The 20,875-nt window shown below is 40.6% G+C and overlaps 1 protein-coding gene across 1 annotated transcript in view; it reads left to right on the top strand.

Moving 5' to 3' along the window:
• Positions 1-20,875, top strand: part of LOC140468121 (tetraspanin-1-like) — a 53,012-nt gene that overhangs the window by 20,632 nt on the left and 11,505 nt on the right. Inside the window, exons 4-8 of the mRNA XM_072564309.1 lie at positions 5,525-5,602; positions 8,918-9,124; positions 11,508-11,582; positions 14,607-14,714; positions 19,436-19,573. Of these exons, the coding sequence (XP_072420410.1) occupies positions 5,525-5,602; positions 8,918-9,124; positions 11,508-11,582; positions 14,607-14,714; positions 19,436-19,573 (606 nt within the window). The remainder of the gene's footprint in view (positions 1-5,524; positions 5,603-8,917; positions 9,125-11,507; positions 11,583-14,606; positions 14,715-19,435; positions 19,574-20,875) is intronic.

Genomic DNA, 20,875 nt, shown 5'->3' on the forward strand with positions numbered 1-20,875 from the left:
GATGTCCTGGAGCTGAGATGACTGACCCACCACAACCATAACCATCTTCCTTTGTGCCAGGTGGAGTGTTTGCCCCCTAATACTCATTGATTCCAGTTTTGCCAGGGCTCGGTCAAATGTGGCTTTGATGTCAAGGTTGTCATTCTCACCTCACCTCTGGAATTCAGCTCTTTTGTCCGTGTTTGAACCAAGGCTGTAATGAGATCAGGAGCTGAGTGACCCTGGCAAAACCCAAACTGGGCATTGCTGAGCAGGTGCTGCTTGATAGCACTGTTGATGACACCTTCCATCGCTTTACCGATGATGGAGAGTAGATGATGGAGTGGAAATTGGCCGGGTTGGATTTGTCCCACTTTTTGTGTACAGTCATACCTGGGTAGTTTTCCACTTCGTTGGGTAGATGCCAGTGTTGTATCTGTACTGGAAGAGCTTGGCTAGGGGAGCAGCAAGTTCTGGAGAACACTTCTTCAATACTATTGCCGGCATGTTATCAGGGCCCATTGCCTTTGCAGCATCCAGTGCCTCCAGCCTTTTTTTGATATCATGTGGAGTGAATCGAATTGGCTGGAGACTGGTATCTGCAATGCTGGGGACCACTGGAGGAGCCCGAGATGGATCATCCACGCGGCATTTCTGACTGAAGATTGTTACAAATGCATCGGCTTTATCTTTTGCACTGATGTGCTGGGCTCCTCCATCATTGAGGATGGCGATATTTGTGGAGCCTCCTCCTCCAGTGAGTTATTTAATTGTCCACCACCATTCATGACTGGATGTAGAAGGACCGCAGAGCTTAGATCTGATCCGTTGGTTGTGGGATTACTTAGCTCTGCCTATCACTTGCTGTTTATGCCATTTGGCATGTAAGTAGTCCTGTTTGATAGCTTTGCTAGGTTGACACCTCATTTTTAGGTATGCCTGATGCTGCTCCTAGCATGCCCTCCTACTCTCTCCGTTGAATCAGAATTGTTCCCTTGGCTTGATGGTGATGGTTGAGTGGGGGATATGCCAGGCCATGTGGTTGCAGATTGTACTGGAGTACAGTTCTGCTGCTGTTGATGTGCCTCATGGACGCCCAGTCTTGAGCTGCTAGATTGGTTTGAAGTCTGTCCCATTTAGCACGGTGGTAATGCCACACAACACGATGGAGGTTGTTCTCAATGTGAAGGTGGGATTTCGTTTCCACAGGGACAGTGCAGTGGTCACTTTTAGTTATACTGTCATGGACAGATGCTTCTGCGGCTGGTAGATTAATGAGAATGTGGTCAAGTATGTTTTTTCCTCTTGTTGGTTCCTTCATCACCTGCTGCAGACCCAGTCTAGCAGTTATATCCTTTAGGACCTGACCAGCACAATCAGTAGTGCTGCTGTCAAGTCACTCCAGGTGATGGACATTGAAATCCCCCACCCAGAGTATATTTTGTGCCCTTGCCAGCCTCAGTGCTTCCTTCAAGTGTTGTTCAACATGAAGGAGTACTGATTCATTGGCCAAAGCAGGATGGTACATGGTAACCAGTAAGAGGTTTCTTTGCCCATGTTTAACCTGAAACCATGAGACTTCATGGTGTCTGAGTTAATGTCAAGGACTCCTAGGGCAACGCCCTCCCGCCTGTAGCCCACTGTGACGCAACCTCTGCTGGGTCTGTCCTGCCCGTTGAACAGGACATTTCTAGGGATGGTAATGGTATCTAGAGTGCTATCTGTAAGGTATGATTCCATAGGAATGACTATGTCAGGTTGTTGCTTTACTAGTCTGTGAGACAGCTCTCCCAATTTCAGCACAATGCCCCAGATGTTGGTAAGAAGGACTTTGCCTGGTCAACATAGCTTTTTGTGTTTTTGCTGTTGTCTTTTCCGGTTCCAAGGTCGATGCTAGGTGGATCAACAAGGTTCCTCACAGGAGACTGGTTATCAAGGTTAGGTCTCATGGAATACAGGGAGAATGAGCCATCTGGATACAGAACTGGCTTGAAGGTGGGTGATGGTGGTGGGAGCGACTTGCTTTTCAGACTGGAGGCTTCTGGCCAGTGGAGTGCTACAAGGATTGGTGCTAGGTCCATTACTTTTTGTCATTTATACAAGTGATTTGGATGAGAACATGGGAGGTTCTCATTATTAAGTAAGTTTTTAGTTTGTACATTAGTAAGTTTGCAGATGACACCAAAATTGGAGGTGTAGTGGACAGCGAAGAAGGTTACCTCAGAGTACAATGGGATCTTGATTGGATGGGCCAATGGGCTGAGGGGTGGCAGCTGGAGTTTAATTTAGATAAATGTGAGGTGCTGCATTTTGGAAAAGTAAATCATAGCAGGACTTATACACTTAATGCTAAGGTCTTAGGGAGTGTTGCTGAACAAAGAGACCTTGGAGTGCAGGTTCATAGTTCCTTGAAAGTAGAGTCGCAGGTAGATAGGATAGTGAAGAAGGCGTTTGGTATGCTTTCCTTTATTGGTCAGAGCATTGAGTGTAGGAGTTGGGAGGTCATGTTGCGGCTGTACAGGACATCGGTTAGGCCACTTGGGGAATATTGTGTGCAATTCTGGTCTCCTTCCTATCTAAAGGATGTTGTGATACTTGAAAGGTTTCAGAAAAGACATACAAGGATGTTGCCAGGGTTGGAGGGTTTGAGCTATAAGGAGAGGCTGAATAGGCTGTGGCTGTTTTTCCTGGAGTGTCAGAGGCTAAGGGGTGACCTTATAGAGGTTTATAAAATTATGATGGGCTTGGATAGGATAAAGAGATAATGTCTTTTCGCTGGTGTGGGGAAGTGTAGAACTAAAGGGCATAGGTTGAAAGGAGAAAGATACAAAAGGGATCTTAGGGGCAACCTTTTCACAGAGGGTGGTGAGTGTATGGAATGAGCTGCCAGAGGAAATGGTGGAGGCTGGTACATTTGCAACATTTAAAAGACACCTGGATGGGTATATGAACAGGGAGGGTTTGGAGGGATATGGGCCGGGTGCTGGCAGGTGGGACTAGATTGGGTTAGGATATCTAGTCAGAACGAACGGGTTGGACCGAAGGGTCTGTTTCCATGCTGTACATCTCTATGACTCTCTGATTCTATTCATATATCTGTCCAAATGTCTTTTAAATCTTGTAACTGTACCCACCTATACCACTTCCTCTGACAGTTTACTGCATACATGCTTAATCCTCGTTTGAAAAGGTTTTCGCTCACGTCCCTTTTAAGTCTTTCCCCTTTCAACTTAACCTATGCCCTTAGTTTTGGATTCCCTTACCCTGAAGAAAAGACCTTGGCTATACACCGAATCTATTTTCTGGAATCCTGGATGGATACAATTCCAACAAGACTCAAGAAGCTCAACACCATCCAGGACAAAGATTGGTTCCCATCCATCATCTTAAACATCTACTCCCTCCATCATGGGTGCACGGGGGCAGTCGTGTGTACTATCTTCAAAATGCAAGCAACAACTCTCTAGGGTACTTTTAACAGCCTCTTCCAAATCCATGACCTCCACCAGGACAAAGGCAGCGCATACATGAAATTTCCCTCAAAGCTACACACCATCGTGATTTTGAATGAAATCAGCATTCCTTTATTGTTCTGGGTCAAAATCCTGGAATCCTATGGATGCAGCTATACCATATGGTCAGCAACTCAAGAAGGCAGTTCAGCATCATCATCTCAAGGGAAATTGGAGACAGACAATAAACGCTGCCCTTGCCAGAACTATTGCATTCTACAAACAAAGGACAAAAAAGAACACTTGGAAAAAGACAGTTCTGAAATGCCTGATTGTTTGTTTGCTTCATTCCTATCAGAACAGACAGAATTGATTAGATTAGATTACTTACAGTGTGGAAACAGGCCCTTTGGCCCAATATGTCCACACCGACCAGCCAAAGTGCACCCACCCAGACATCTAACACTACAGGCAATTTAACTTGGCCAATTCACCTAACCTGCACATTTTTGGACTGTGGGAGGACCAACCCAATGGAAATTCATGACCCAGCCTCAGAAAAAAGGATTGGAGAAAAGACGCATGTTAGTATCCAAGGCAATTAAATAAATGCCCACTGGCAACTTTACTGAAGATATTGAATGTGTTTTATTTGTCATACAAAGCTCAGTGATGGTCACATTACAATATTTTTAACATGTTTATTAGACTAGTCTTGGTGTATTTTACGCAGGGGCTGATATTATCGTTACCCTTGTAAAGACATAACTTTGCAACGGCAGGTTGCCAACAATATTTCATTATTACGGTGAATTATTGACCGGAGGTTTAAAGAGGTGAATTGCACAATAATGTATCAAATCTTTTGAAATTTATCATCAACTGCACAGAGGTTTAGATAATACTCACATTTTTCAGATATATCCTCGATCTATAGTTATTTAAATGAATGGATAAGTTTATTCTCATTTTGGCATATTATCGTTCAAATTAAACACTCTTGTACTTTGCAAAGTCAACAGGAAGCTGATTTTCATTGTAGGCAATTGAATTTTCAATAATAACTGGTTAACTAGTTTTAACCAGTTAAAAACTGTCTCTAATTTATACAGATGCAAAGGAGGATTATAGATTTATAAACGTCACCAGAGTTGTTCATTTTGTTAATTATCTGAGGTACTTCAATCACATTTTGATCATTACCTATCCATTTTGTTCCATTTGTTGTGAAATGTAATTCTACTTGAAGATTGCCTGGGCATAAAGGAACTTGTTATATCACTTATATCCCACAATCAGATTTTGCAGAAAGCAAAACCACCCAATCCTTACTGAAAACAGATGTTACTGCTGACCTCCATTGAGAATGTTGTCCTAATATCATGTGTTTCATGTGTGTGTATTCAGCACCTATTGCCCTCCCCTAATTGCCCTTGCAATCAGTTAAGAATCAATCACATTGCTGTGGATCTGATGTCAAATGTAGCCCAACTGGGAAAGGATGGCAAATTTCCTTCTCTAAAGGACATTAGTGAACCAAACATGTTTGCAGCAATTGGTAATAGTTCCAAGGCACCCTTTATTGAGGCTAGATTTAAATTCCAGACTAATTGGATTTAATATTGACCATTTGCTATGGTTACATTTAAGCCAATCTGAGTCTCTGGATTATCAATCCAGTGATATTACCAATGGGCGACCATCTTCCCCTGTATATGATACTGAGTCACACCTGGAAGATCCTGTGTTACAATTCTTGTATATGATGTATGTCTGTGACAACAGGTTGACAGCATTATAAAACACAGTCTGGTATGTGATCAAATTCAAATTCAGAAACAGCTTTGTGTCTCTTTTTCACATGGTTCATTGTACAGGTTTATCATTGTGTGAAAACAGGTAGCATCAACCTGTTTGATCGTTCAAAATTACTTAAAAGGACACAGTTATAACTAATAAATACTGGATAAGTCTGTAAGCATGAAATTCCAAAGATGAAATATTTGAAGGGAATCATTCAACAGCTTTTACTGCTTATATTTGTTACTTTTCTTATATGAAAGATGAGAAAAAATGGTCTTTTTGATGTTTAGATAACAAAAGATAAAGAGAAGATGAGTTGCTTCAAATTTTTGAAGATGATGATGTTCTGCTGCAATTGTATCGTCTTTGTAAGTATCATAATAACTAATTCACTGGAGTTCTTGGCTAAATGTTGGGAACACTAATATCTAGAATCATAGCAGGTCAAACATAGGCTGAATGCTCAGCCCCACCTGAACCATGCAAAATGTAGCATTATCGAGTAAAAGTCCTGGACACATTGGACAGTGAGACAGATAAAGTTTGAGTATTGTATGGTGCAGATAGTACTCTGTACCTACAGGCTATTCTCTCATTACTTTGTTCAACATAGCTTCTTCTTCTTAATTTTCTTAACCTTTAGCTTTGTTTTCCTGATTTCCTACTCTGTATCTTTTCTTTACCCAAACCTAAGTCAACAAATTGAGTTGGAGAATTTGCTAGAGGGAAGACATTGCTTGTAATCATGCACAGATCTATTTTTTGGTTTCAATTTCCTGATTGGCTAAACTCACCATTTTTCTGGATGAGTGCAGCTCCAGCAACATTCAGGAATTTGAACACCATCCAGAAGAAAACAAACTGCTTGAGTGGCACCCCGTCCACCATCTGAAGGAATTGACCTCACCATGTGGCCAGTTCATGTTATGCAGAAGCAGTCACATATAAGACAGGACATGGTAAGTTGTGAGGATGAACCCTATCATAAATTTATCCAGAAGCTCATTGATCTTACAAATGTCCAGCTAACTTTTTTTAAGCTTGTTTTCAAGCAAGGCTGTCCAGTCATGCTCAGCACTAGGTTCAAAGGATCAGACTTTGGACCCATCATTAAGGATGTTATGCATTTTGATGGTATATTCACACTTCTTTAGGATGAGTTTTCCTGCTTCTTTGTCAGGTTTACTGATATGTATATTCAGGTTCCTCTTGAGGTTGCCAGAGATTCGCGTTGCATGTGAAAACTGGGAAATCATACAGAATCCCTGAAAATAGGGCCAAGCCGTTTGTTCACCTTGTGAGCTTAATGCCAAAATCAGGCGTCAAAGTTTCCTACAGGGTAATAGCTGCACGGTTCAGATAATTTCTTGGTGTATCGCACAAATTCATGATTGTGCCTAAGACCGTGACATTTAGTTCTGAAAATTACCTAGTCCATCTGAGAGTACCCTCCGAGTATCTCAATCATTTGAATAATAAGTGAAGCTATTCCTGATGAAATGCTTTTGCCCGAAATGTTGATTTTCCTGCTCCTTGGATGCTGCCTGACCTGCTGTGCTTTTCCAGTACCACTCTGATCTAAACTCTGGTTTCCAGCATCTGCAGTCCTCACTTTTGCCTAACAAGTGAAGCTAGCTGAGTCATGCTTCTACTGTACAGAAGTGGTATTCGCCACTGACAGGATGCCATCATAAAGTCAAAAAGACGTTTTGCCTATGTTACAAATGAGTCATGTGGGAGATGAATTTCTGTCAGGTTTGTATGCTGTCCTTCTCTACAAAGACAGGTGTATCCCTGTATCCAAACAAACAAAAATGACTTTGTCTGTTCACAGCAGTTTAGAAACTGACTATATGCAACCAGCCTGTACTTACGTAGCTCAAAATACAGAGTTCCACCATTAGATGTGATATTGTTGGGGGCAAGTTTTGCTAAGTAATTCTGTATACTCAGAATTATGCTGGCAACCAATTTAGGATTGTTTGTCAGACTCACGATGTGTCATGTTTGCATGCACTGGAAGCTACATTAATGAATACACACTGTCCTTCCTGTTCTTTACAGAGAGGAATAACATGTAGCCCTGTTTAAACTCAGCAAAACTGCATGTGGCTCAGTGGTTAGCACTGCTGCCTCATAGCGTCAGGGACCTGGGTTTGATTCCAGCCTCAGGCGACTGTCTGTGTGAAGTTTGCATATTCTCCTGTGTCTCTGTGGATTTCCTCCTGGTGCTCCAGTTTCCTCCCACAATTTAAAGATGTGCAGGTTACGTGAATTAGCCATTCTAAATTCCCCATAGTGTTTAGGGGTTTGTAGGTTAGGTGCTTTTGTTAGGGGCAAATATAGTGTAATAGTGTAGGGGAATGGGTCAGGGAGGGTTACTCCTCGGAGGATTGTTGTGAACTTGATGGGCCTAATGGCCTGTTTCCACACTGTAGGGATTCTATGAAAACAGATGACAGCCACTCTCTGGTCCAGTTCTCAAGGGAAGGATTTTGCAATCAGTTTGACAGTTAACTGTCAGTCTTCATCTAGCTGGTGCATTCTCCTTGGCAATCCTGTACCAATCATAGTCCATTGGTTTGCAAATCCGTATTCTGTTCTTGTACAGTATAAAATTCTTTTTTCTCTTTACAGTTGTATTTCTTGCAAATTTGTTCTGATAGGCAGGCTCAGTGGTTAGCACTGCTGCCTCGCAGCATCAGGGACCAAGGTTCAATTTCAGCCTTGGGTGACTGTCTGTGTGCAGTTTGCATGTTCTCCCTGTGTCTGTGTGGAAAAGTGAGTGCTCCAGTTTTCTCCCACAGTCAAAAGATGTGCAGGTTAGGTGGATTAACTATGGGAAATGCACAGTTAGGGGGATAAGGAAGGGGCTGGATTTGGGTGGAATGCTGTTCAGAAAGTCAGTGCAAACTCAATGTATCAAACAACCTCTTATGCAATATGGGGTTTCTATGAATGCAAGACAAAAAGCTTTGACAAAATGTGTCTGTTTTTCAGTAACACCTAAGTAATCTACTACAAAATTACTATATACAGTATAATTAAATGTCAGCTATATGTACACAAAAAAAATGAAATAGGATTTGGAGTAGGCTGTTTGAACCTTTGAACCTACTCCATTATTCACCCAAATCTTGGCTTATCTTTTATCTCAACTCCTCCATCCTTCACTATCTCCATATTTCTTAATGACCTTTTCATCCAAAACTCTATGCAACCACAGCCCACAGGATTGGAGAATTCCAAAAATTCATAACCTATTTGAGTAAAGAAATTTCTCCTTACCTCGGTCCTAAATGACCAGCCAAGGGAAATAACCTCTCAGAGTCTATCCTGTCAAGTCCTGTAAGAACATCATATATTTCAACTTCACCCCTCATTCTTCAAAACCTCGCCCAGAATGACCCCTTCTCCAGAAAACAATGCAATTTCATTCCCTTTAGACCAATTATGTGCTTCCAAACAGTAGTCTCAGTGTGGCCCTCATCAGTCCCTGTGTAATTGTAAACACAGATATACATGTGCAAAATGCATAGATAATCTTATTCGCGTGCACAGCATATATAAATAAAATATTCACTCTTACCATTGATTGATTGGAACTAAGATCCTTTGTTAATGCACCAATGCTTTACAAATCTGTTCACTAACAAAGATATCATATTTTTTGTCATTTCCAGCTCGGAGGCAGTGCTATATTGGGAGTTGGAGTCTGGGTGAAAGTGGATGGTGGTTCCTTCCTTGATATCCTGGCAAAACTAGCACCACAGCTGAAGCAATTGGTGAATGTGGGGTATCTCTGCATCGCTATAGGGGCCTTCTTAGTACTGATTGGTTTCCTGGGTTGCTACGGAGCTGTGAAGGAGAACAAGTGCATGTTGATGATAGTGAGTAAAAACTTTTTGTTTGCTACAGCTCTGGGTTCTGCTGTTTAATGGCTTCGCTGGATATGAGATTGAGTAGCTGAGCTACACAGGTCAGTAACATTTTGGCTCAGTCAATGTTATCTAGTCTCAGCTGGAACAAGGATAGGGGTTTTCCAATCTTTCTCAGGTGTCCCATGTGAACGATCTAGAAAACCATCAGGAATTCTTGATTGCCAGCTAATACCCTCCAGGATGTCAAATTTGGGTGCGTTAAGTTCAGCCATGATACCTCCTTCAATCAAATGTTAACCCACATTTTTTATACTCAGACTGAAAAATGGGTACTTGGTTAAGGAAATAAGGCTAATAAGTAGCTGCAGAAAGCCTAGAATCGACTCTTGCAGGAGTAATATAGAGGAACAAGTTGGAAGAAGAAAATAAGAGGGAAATTAGAACTAGAAATTAGATTGACATGAGAGTGTGAGTCAGTTTTGTGCAGTGAGGAAAGTGTGTTAGCTGGATGCTCTTACCTTTAATAACTCGGAATTTCATAAGTTATATCAATTCACTGTAAGTCACCTGTGATAGGATCAGGGATAGGCTTCAGGCTGTGAAGGTTTTTCTCGAATAATATATCTAATTATTATTGATGTATTTCTTTCCACTTTCAATGTTCAGATTCAGCTGAATGATTTAAGACACTGTCCTTTAACCCCTAATTTCAAATTCAGCCCTGTTAGACTGAAAGCCTCCCCTCTTTGCCAAAAGGTGAGGTGAACATGGACCAAAAACAAAATACTACAGACATTGGAAATGAAAATAAAAATAGAATATGTTGAAAATGCTCAAGAGGTCAGGTAGCATCTGCGATGAGAGAAGCAGAGTTAATTTTCAAATCAGTTTCATCAGCACCAAAAGCTGTTAGAGAATTAACAATTTTATGCAAGTAGCAGGCCAAGTAAAAGAGGGTTGAAGAGTAGAGAACAAATGCAAATGTCTATCATAGAGTAAAGAACAGGAGTGATTGAATGACAGAAGGTAAAAGTGGGTGGTATCAGGACAAGCAAAGAAACAAAAGATACATTTAAGGGAGTTATAAATGGTTACAGCATTATTACAGTAATGATTACAATAACAAAGGGGAGGAAAGAATGGGAAATTTTGCAAAAAGGAGATATCAGTGCAGATCTGAGTTTGGGCATGTTTGCATAGAATGCTAACTGCTCTTAATTTGGAAATATCTCACTTGAAAATGGAGACAAGGAGAGCTAATGGAATAAATAATGGGGAGACGGTGGCTTAGTGTTAATGTCACTGGAACAGTAAATGAGAGCTTCAGTTCAATGCTCTCAGAATTAGGTTTAAGTCTCACCATGGAGGATTTTGAAATGTGAATTTGAATTTTTTAAAAAGCATTAAAAATAAACTAGCTTAACTTTGACCATGTAGCCATTGTCTTATGACGAACAGTGTAGTTGCAAAAAGTCAAGAAAATTTAATGGTGTAGAAGTCAAACTCCTAACTGTCATAAGTATATTCTTGTGATAATGACAAAACATTAAGTAAAAATGGAGAGACCTTTGAAAACTGGATGCTACAATATTCTAAAAATTCCATATCCAGATGAAAAGACAAATGCAGGGTCCTAGAACTTACAAGAGTAAAAAGAATGTAAAAAGTGACATCCAAAAATGAAAATATTCCAGCCGTTTTATCACAGCTAAAACACTACAAAGTTCTCTTCTAGAGAGAAATGAGAAAGGCTGGAGGAAGCCTAGGTATGTTTGAATGATGGATGTCCCAGAGTGGTTGCAGACAAATTACAGTAGCTCTGTGAAGTTGTTACAATACAGATGCTTGCGACAGGTCACGATGGTAGATCTCTAGGCAGAAGTAGTTATATGCAACAACTGCAGGAACAGGAAAGTCACAGATTCAAAGCCTTGTCTCAGGGATAACAACCTGGTAAATCAGAATACATAAATGTTAAATGGGGGAAGAATCAGTCTCAGGTTTTGTGCCTCCATAGTCAATTGGCACATTGATGCTCATTGTCTGGCTTGCAACTGAAGACTGCCTTTAAGCACAGTGAAATATTTATACCATTTCTTGCGTGTGTGGAACAAGCACATTGATGATTTGGAACTGAATAAAATTCAATTAACATTTACTTACTTTACTGTGGATCAAAGGAACTTTCTGGCACAATCTGTTGGCAAGTTCCATTTGTTTTTTTGCTGTGACTAGTAAGGTTAATGCATCAGTCCACTGGATTGCTTCCAGCTCTCATCTGTTGTTATCATCTTAAACACACAAACAAAAATATTTTTAAAGCATCTGGATTTCCCAAGGTACCAGTAAATTACGTGGAAGAAGTGTTGATTTTTGCTTTTCCTCCTTCTAGTTTTTCATCATAGTACTACTGATCTTCATAGCTCAGATTGCGGGTGCTGTGGTTATCCTTGCATTCTCTGGCTTGGTAAGTATTTCCAAAATAAAATTGGTTCGTTCAACAATATCAGACCAACATAATCATGGAAGGAAAAACATTTAGGTGATGTATTCAGGAGAATGGATTGCACAATAACATAACAAGAAATCATCCAATTGCTCAGGAAGTGATGCAACATGTAACTGAGTATATTAGTCAGATCACTGAATGATAGAAATTTACAACACGGGAGGCCATTTGGCCCATCATATTTGCACCAGTTGAAAAAGAAATATCCAGCCTAATCCCACTTCGAGATGTACAGCATGGAAACAAACCCTTCAGTCCAACTCGTCTCAATAAGGGCGGCACGGTGGCTTAGCGGTTAGCCTCAATGTGCCAGGGACCTGGGTTCGATTCCAGCCTTGGGTGACTGTCTGTGTGGAGTTTGCTCCAGTTTCCTTCCACAATCCAAAGATATTCAGTTTAGATGAAGTGGCCATGCTAAATTGCCCAAAGTGTCCAAGGATGTGCAGGCTAAGTCAATTAGCCATGGGAAATGCAGAGTTACAGGGATAGGGTAGGAGGGGTGGGTCTGGGTGGGATGGACTTCAGAGGGTCAATGTGGATTCAGTGGAATGAATAGCCTGCTTCACACTATAGGGATTCTATGATTCTGACAGTACCTCAGTCCGAACTCTGAAGGTTACAGCATTTAAAATAATTTTTAAATGCAATGCGGATTTCTGCCTCTACCAGTCTTAAACTAATGAGTTCTAGAGCAGTGGTACAGACTTGATCATTCTTTCCATCATGTGGGTGCCTAGGAATCTCGCCTACCCTTACCACCTGCCTTTGGCTTGTGTGGTGGAAGGATTTGCAGGTTAATAATCAACCTGCTTTGGCCAAGATATGAATGCACTTTCCTTTGAGTTCAAGGTACAACTTGAATCTGTTGCCTCTGACTCAAAAGCAGACCTCACTGCACCATAAGTCTGCCCTCATTGTTTTATTCAACTCAACTGAATCTCACCTCAACATGCTCTGTTCTGAAGAAAATAACATTTGCCAATTCATTTTGTCCTTGTAGCTAAAATTCTCCAGTTCTGACATCACTTATGCAAATCTTCTGAACTAGCTGGTTTTACCCAGGGTAGTTGATCAGCTACAATGCCCTCAGCAACCAGCCGTAGGATGGAAATTAGCTGGAGTTTGTGTTAAGAATGCATTGCTGTGATTTAAGCTGGAAAGTGTACTTTCACAGATGATGGTTGAGGATTAAAATACATTTGTGATGAACTAGCTAGGCAATAATGACTGTCAAGTTTCATGTGTGAAGTCTGACCAATTGGGTAAGGAATTTAAAATGGAGAGAGGTTGGTAACTTGAAGAAATAATTGCCTTTGTTCGAAGAACAGGAACCAGAAAACCATCTTTGTTACATCATCACATATTTTTAATATTTATAGGGCTCTGAGGAGTGTTGCGGAACAAAGAGACCAAGAGGTGTAGGTGCCTCTTGAAAGTGCAATTGCAGGTAGACAATGTAGTGAAGAAGACATTTGGCACACATGCCTCCTCTGGTCAGTGCACTGAGTACAGGAGTTGTCATGTTGTGGCTGTGCAGGACACTTTTTAGAATATTGCATTCAATTCTGGTCTCCTTGCTATAGGAAAAATGTTGTTAAACTTGTTTGGAAAAGATTTACATGAATGGGTTGGAGGGTTTGAGCTAAAGGGAGAGGCTGAATAGGTTGTTTTTTTTCATGGAGATTTAAAACATCATGAGGGGCATGGGTAGGGTGAATAGCCCAGGTGTCTTTCCCAGGGTAGGGGAGTCCAAAGTTAGACGGCATAGGTATAAGGTGAGAGGGGAAAGACTTAATAGGGACCTGGTGCAGTGAGTAGCGTCTCTGTTTTTGAGCCAGTAGCATCAGATTCAAGTTAAACCTTGTGCGCAAATGAAGGTGCATTCATACCATGACCAAAACAAGTTGTTTATTAATCTGCAAATCCTTCTACCACATAAGTCTTTTCACGCAGAGGGTGGTGGGTGTATGGAACAAGCTATCAGAGGAAGTGGTGGAGGCGGGTGTCTTGACTCAAAAGTTCCATTCCACATCACCCTTGAGCTTGCAGACTATTTACCTCCTGGTCAAACAACATCTTGATTCTAAAACTCTCATCCTTGTTTTCAATTTCCTCCATAGCCTTGCCCTTCCCTTTCTTTGTAATCCCTAAACTCCTGATATTCTGGCCTCTTGTGCATTCTCAATTGTAATTGATGTACCATTGATGACCATATCTTCAATTATGAAGGTCCCAATCTCTGGAATGTTGTAACTATACCCATATGTCTCTCTGCTTCACTTTCCTCAATTAAGACACTCCTTAAAACCTACCTGTTGATCAAATGTTAGGTCAGCTGACCTTATATTTTCTTATGCGACTCAATGTCATACTTTTTAAAAATAATGTTCCTGTGTGGACCTTGGGACATTTTATTTTATTGAAGATGCCGTAGAAGGCGGCATGGTGGCTCAGTGGTTAGCACTGCTGTCTCACAGCACCATGGTCCCAGGTTCGATTCCGGCCTCAGGTGACTGTCTGTGTGGAGTTTGCACATTCTCTCCGTGTCTCTGTGGGTTTCTCCTGGTGCTCCGGTTTCCTCCCACAGTCCAAAGATGTGCAAGTCAGGTGAATTGGCCATGTTAAATTGCCCGTAGTGTTAGGTGAATTAGTCAGACGGAAATGGGTCTGGGTGGGTTACTCTTCAGAGGGTCGGCGTGGACTGGTTGGGCTGAAGGGCCTGTTTCCACGTTGTAGGGAATCTAATCTAATCAAATATAAATTGTTTTGTTTGTACAAACAGAAGGATAATCAGGCCCAGCAAATCAGCAATAGTAACAGTAGATATTGCAGATTGAATAGTAGGTAACAATTAATATGCTTTAGTTGAGTGTTATTGCTAAATCTAACCTCTAGAATCAACATAATGAATGTGTTGAAGTAGCCATGATCATGCATTTCAAAATTATCTCTTAAATTAAATCTTTTTGTTTTGTTTTCTAGGCTGAAATTTTTATTGCTTACATTCGGATCTGGGCAGTGAAATCGATCAAAGATGAATATGGCCAAAGTTCAGACATAACTACACTATGGGATACAGTGATGAATGAGGTAAATAATGTTTAAGATATGAATGTTTTAAAATTATACATGTGGAGAGTAGATTATAAAGGATGTAATGGAGGAGCATTTAGAAATATGTAATATAATCAAGCAGAGTCAGCATAGCTTCACAAAGGGGAAACCATGCTGAACAAAATTATTAGAATTTGTTGAGGAGATAAGCAGGATAGGTGAAGGGGAATAAAACAAAGAAGTGCAAATCTGAAATAAGCATAAACAGAATTTGCTCGGGAAACTCAGCAGGTCTGGCATCATCTGTGGAGAAAGAAACAGAGTTAATGTTTCAGGTCCTGTGACCCTTCTTCAGAGCAGGTTAGCATACAAGTTCAGCAGGTAATAGGGAAAGCAAATGGAATATTTGTTTTTATTTCAAATAGAATAGAGTATAAAATAGGGAGGGCATGCTTAAACTCTGCAAATAGTAGTCAGATGACAGCGGGATACTATGAACAGTTTTGTGCCCTTATCTCAGAAGGACTTTGGAGATATATTAGCACTGGAGGCAATCTAGAGAATATGCACTAGGTCCATCCTAGGTATTGGGATACTATCTTATGAGGACAGATTGAGTAGATTGGGTCTGTACTCATTGGAGTTTAGATGTAACCATCAAGATTCTTAGGAGATTTGACAGAGTAGAAGTGGAAAGGTTGTTTCCCTTAAGAGAAAGTCTACAACCAGAGGGCATAATCTCAGAGTAATTGGAAATTCATTTAAGATAGAGATAAGGAGGAATTTCCTCTCTTGGGGTATTGAGTCTGTGGAATATTTTTTACCTTCACAGAGGGCTGGAGCTGCTGAATTGTTAAGTAAATTCAAGGCTGAGATAGATTGTTAATCAATTATGAAATTAAAGGTTATGGGGAAAAGGCAGAAAAGTGGAATTGAGGATTATGATCTCATTGAGCAGACATGATGGGCTGAATGACCTACTTCTGCTACTATGTCTGATGAATCTAATGTTAAGACTCAGGCCGAATTTTGTCGTTAAAAGTGTATTTTTTTTATTGTGAGTTTGGAGAACTGATCTGTACATTGTCCCAATGAATAAGAAACAGATGCATCACTCAATAGTAATTTAAACATGTTCAGTTACATCATGTGCTGCAAGTGTTGGTCCTTGAATCACGGTTGTCAATTTGGGGAAAGCACCCTTAGTGAAGAAAAGGAAGTGAAGTTGTGTAAAATCAATAAGTCTCCAACATTGGAACACTAAGAAATGGTAGTTTGAATTTGATTTTGAACTTTGGGCAGACTGGAGTCCACTTAATGCCTGACTGTACAAGGTTTTCTATGTGCAATGGACATTCCATTCGCCATGACTTCAGAACTACATTGGGGGAGTCACACAGCTAGCACAGAACCTCAATTTTCACATTGGTAATACACTTGCATCTGAAACAGCCCACCATCTTGACTGTTATCATCTAATAGGATCCTGTGGATGACGCTGAGGCCTAATGGAACTGTGAAAGGATGATGGTTATATATTAATTGAGATAATTTGGTATTGATGGTGTCTGAGTTGAAATAAAACCCTGACCATAAAAACATACACAGGGTATGTGTTATAATGTTTCTGAACAGATTGATTTAAAAATAACTACAGGGTAAAACAAGGAAAAGAAAGATTTGAATTTAGCACCATAGAAATGATACAGCAAAGCAGGGAGGCATTTGGCCTATCTTATCTACGCTAAAGCTTTTCCTCATGTTCCCTCTAATCTTTCTGTCGCTTATCTTGAATCTATGATCCCTGGTTTTTGAACTCTCTGCCAAGGGAAACAGCATTCTCCAGTCAACTCTATCTCTACCCCTCACAATTTTGTATACCCCCCTCATTCATGTCACCCCTCAGCTTTCTCTCTTGCAAGGAAAACAATCCCAACCTCTCCAATCTCTCCTTATACCAACATTCTGTAACCCTAGCAACATTCTTGTAAATCTTCTCTGCACTCTCTCCAGAACAATTACATCCTTTCTGTAATGTGGTGTCCACTGCACACAGTACTCCAGCTGTGGCCTCGCTAGTGTCTTATACAGTTTCATCACTATTTCCTTCTTTGGTATTCTGTATCCCTGCCAATGAAGGAGAGCATTCCATTTGCCTTCTTTACTACCTTATCTACTTGCACTGCTACCTTTAGGGACATGAGCAATTGCACACCAAGATCGCTCATTTTTTCTACCCTGTCAGTACGTTCCCGTTCATTGTGTACTCCTTTTACTCTTTCGCCTCTCTAAATGCATTACCTCACTCTTATCAGAGTTGAATTCCACCTGCCACTTTGCTGCACCATTTCTCTCAGCCAATTCATCTATATCATTTTGGAGCTAACAGATATCCACTGCACGGCCAAATTTTGTCATCTACAAATTTCCTAACTGTGACCCCATATTCAAGTTGAAATTGTTATTGTTTAAAAAAAACAACAAGAGTCCCAACACCAGGCCCTGCAGAACACCACTTGAAACAGCTTTCCATTTGCAAGGGCAGCTATTGACCATTACCCTTTGCTTTCTGTTATTAAGCCAATTTTGCATGCATTTCAACACATTACCCTATATTCTACAGGCTTTTATTTTTTTGACTAGATTGTTACTTGGGACCTTGTCAAATGTCTTACTAAAATCCAGGTAGACAACATCCACTGCACTACCTTCATCGATCCTCCTTGTCACTTCTTCATTATAACTCAATCAAATTTGTACAGCATGACCTTCCCTTAACAAAACCATGCTGACTATCCCTGACTAGTCCATACCTTGAAGGTTTACCTGATCCCTCAGTGTTGATTCTAACAATTTGTCCACCACCAAAGAAAGACTAAATGGCCTCTAATTATATCCTTGTTAAACAACAAAACCACATTTACATTGCTCCAGTTCTCCAACACCTCACCTGAGTCAATGATGATTGGAAAATAATGCTCCAAGCATCTGCGATTTCCTCCCTGACCACCTCCAACAACCCAGGGAACAATCCATCCGGCCCTGGTGATTTATTCACTTTCAAGGATTCCAACTCCTAGAACACTTTGTCTTTCATTATGATTATTTCATCCAATATTACTCTCTGCTCCTCTTGGATTTCTGTATCTACATCATCCCTTTCCTTTATGAATATTCAGATAAACATTTCATTTCAAATTCATCCCATATCCTTTGCATCTTCACACAAGTTCCTTCCTTCATCTGCGATACATCTCACTGTTTCCTTAAGTGACCTTTTGTTTTATATATATACTGACAAAACATGTTTGTGTTTTCTCTTATCTTGTTTGCTAATATTTTTTCATGCCCTCTCTTTGATTTCCTTTTGTTTTACTTGAATCCTGTACTTTCTATACTCCAGTCTGCAATGTTGAGTTTTTTGTGGTTTTCAAAAGTTTTCATTTCCTGTTTAGTCTTTTCCTATTTTTCTAGACAACCATGGGATTCTAGACTTGGCAGTAGCATTCTTATTTTTGGAGGAGCCACATCTACTTTGTGCCCCAAGGATCTCACTTTTTAGCAGCAGAGTATCAGATATTTAAAAAAGAGAGTTGTTGTGGTGGGGTAGCGCCCCCCCACTTTTGGGGCAGAAAGCCCAGGTTTAGGTCTTATGTGCCAGACATGAAACGTTCGGTTTCTACAGAAAATCTATACCTGGACTCTGACTAATCGACACTTTAACCTCTAGTTTTAACATGCACGACCTACTTACAGACGTTCATAAAATTGTCACCTTATGGGTACAGACAGCAAATGGCACACTTCCAGCTTCCATCCAATACTGCTCTATCTCTGTCAATCAGTCTCTAATTCAAGTAGGCTTATTATTCCCGATAAAGGCTTAAGTCCATAATATCGACACTCCTGCACCTCCGATGTTGCGTGCCCTGCTGTGTTTTTCCAGTGCCACTCTTTTCAACTCTAACTCTGTAGTATCTGCGTCCCCACTTTCTCCTTATTCTTTCAACATTCTACCTGTTGGGTCAAGCTATGTAAAATGTTCCTTTCTTTCACTTTCCACTACTGTCACCTCGTTGTTGTTATATGTTGGTACAATATACTCTTAAGTATCATTAAAAGGAGTAAAGAATTTGAGTAAATAGGAGGACCAGCACAGACTGAATCAGTTAAGCAGTCATTTTCTGTGCTATAACTATTGTATTCTATTGTATATATGTATTGCATTCCATGAAAGCAAGCTGAAAATTGCATTTCAATAGAAATTTTCAATACAAACTAAAACATTTTTATATTTTCTAACTAACTTGTTTAGAGAGGGTATTGCACACCTATGAAGTAGATGGGACCTGAACACAGGACTTTTGGTCTAGAGGTATGGTCACTACACTGTGCTCCAAGACTACCCCCAAAACATTTAATTGACTTGATTGTCACATGGTTCAGATGAGTTTGGTGAAGCTGTTCCACAGCCAACTGAAAACTACCACAGCCCTCATAAAAAGCATTTCATGGAGACATATCTAGAATTTACATTTATATGGCACCTTTGACATGTAGTTATTTAGTACAGCTCTGCATTCAGCTTGAATTTGTAAACAATAACAAATCCAGGCACGCTATGTTGTTTTAAATTAAATACACAGAAACCTATTCTAATAGCTGATCAGTATACTTTAGCATCTTGAGTATTAGAAAATGTTTTGAAACCACAGTCATTGTTTAGTAAATCTCTTTTTCCTTTGTTCCTTTTCCAGTTCACGTGTTGTGGATTCGATGACTTTGATGATTTTACAAACTCACCTTTCTACAATAATTCATTAAATAAGTATCCCAAGTATTGCTGCAAATCTCAATCGCATTGTTTCGGTGACGATATTAATCATTCTGTGATGGTAAAGTATGAATTGATAAACACCTTTACCTCATCATCTGACATTTCTGTGTATTTATGCCTCCATGCCATCTGTTACAAAGCAACACTGGGTCACTGCTGAGGTACTGAGTCTCCCACTTGAGAAGGTGGCGTCAGTTGCTGGTTTGCCGCTAAACCCAAATAGTGACTTTCCACCTTCAGGCCCACAGTGATACCTTTATGTTGAACTTCTCTGGGGGGGGGGTGTGCCACAATGTTTTTTATCTAGACCCGGTCAAAGTTTGGGACATGCTGAGGAACAGATTCCTTTATCAATATGGGTTCCACTAGAGGAGAGTTTTTGGGCTGATGAAGGGCTTTTGCCCGAAACGTCGATTTTGCTGCTCGTTGGATGCTGCCTGAACTGCTGTGCTCTTCCAGCACCACTAATCCAGTAGAGAGTTTTTGGGCGCTGAGTTGACCAGTGTCAGAGAAGTGTTGGGTAGCGAAGGTGTGAATGGATAACACCAGAATAGTTGGCTTAGAGGGTGTTGGTCAACATCCAGCACATGGCCCGAGACATCCATAACTTCATAAATGAGGCGCTAGGGCCTAACATGTCACATAAAATTAGGGCTTTTCCTGTTTCCATTGGGGATCTGGGGTTAGCAGTGCTGCACAAGACAGTTCCATGCACACACAAACTTTGGAAGTACACTAGGTCCCGGGCTACATGTTTGGACATAAGTGTTTTCATATCTGTGTTGATTGTTTTCATGTGCAACTCCTCTTTAGCTTTTGAACCGGCTTCTCCTCAATTTTTGGTTACACTTCAGCCCCACACTCCTGAAGTACGTGTGCCCTGAGAAGAGTGGGACAGGCAAGTCACATGGCCTCCTCGTAGATCTGTCCCTGGGCCTGGGCAAAGTGACCATCAAAAGGTCTGGCAACAGGTCATTGAAGGGTTCATAGTGCCTGACTGCCTGCTCCTGTTTCACAGTTACATCCATGTTCAGGGAGTATGCATTATCCACTGGTCTTTAGAGATTGGTGGGCACTGCAGGGGCTAGGGTGGATTATCACTCTGGACAAAATTTGTTATTTTTGTCTAGCAACTTCCTGTTTTGTTATGTAAGTTTCCATTATATAAGTTTCCATTAACCGTTAATTTGCATTATTGTTACAGTGTCCTCTTAGAGGCTGTTGAACCAAATTTGTTTTTCTAAAGGGATAGAACCCATGATTGCTGCCTAATGACGTAGATTAAAGCAATGATTAACATCAGGAAGTCTCATGTTCAGCAGAATGTAACTTGATCAGTATTTTTGGTTTGATCCCATTA

This window comes from Chiloscyllium punctatum, chromosome 46 (genome assembly GCF_047496795.1).
Source record: "Chiloscyllium punctatum isolate Juve2018m chromosome 46, sChiPun1.3, whole genome shotgun sequence".
In the NCBI taxonomy this organism is placed as follows: domain Eukaryota; kingdom Metazoa; phylum Chordata; class Chondrichthyes; order Orectolobiformes; family Hemiscylliidae; genus Chiloscyllium; species Chiloscyllium punctatum.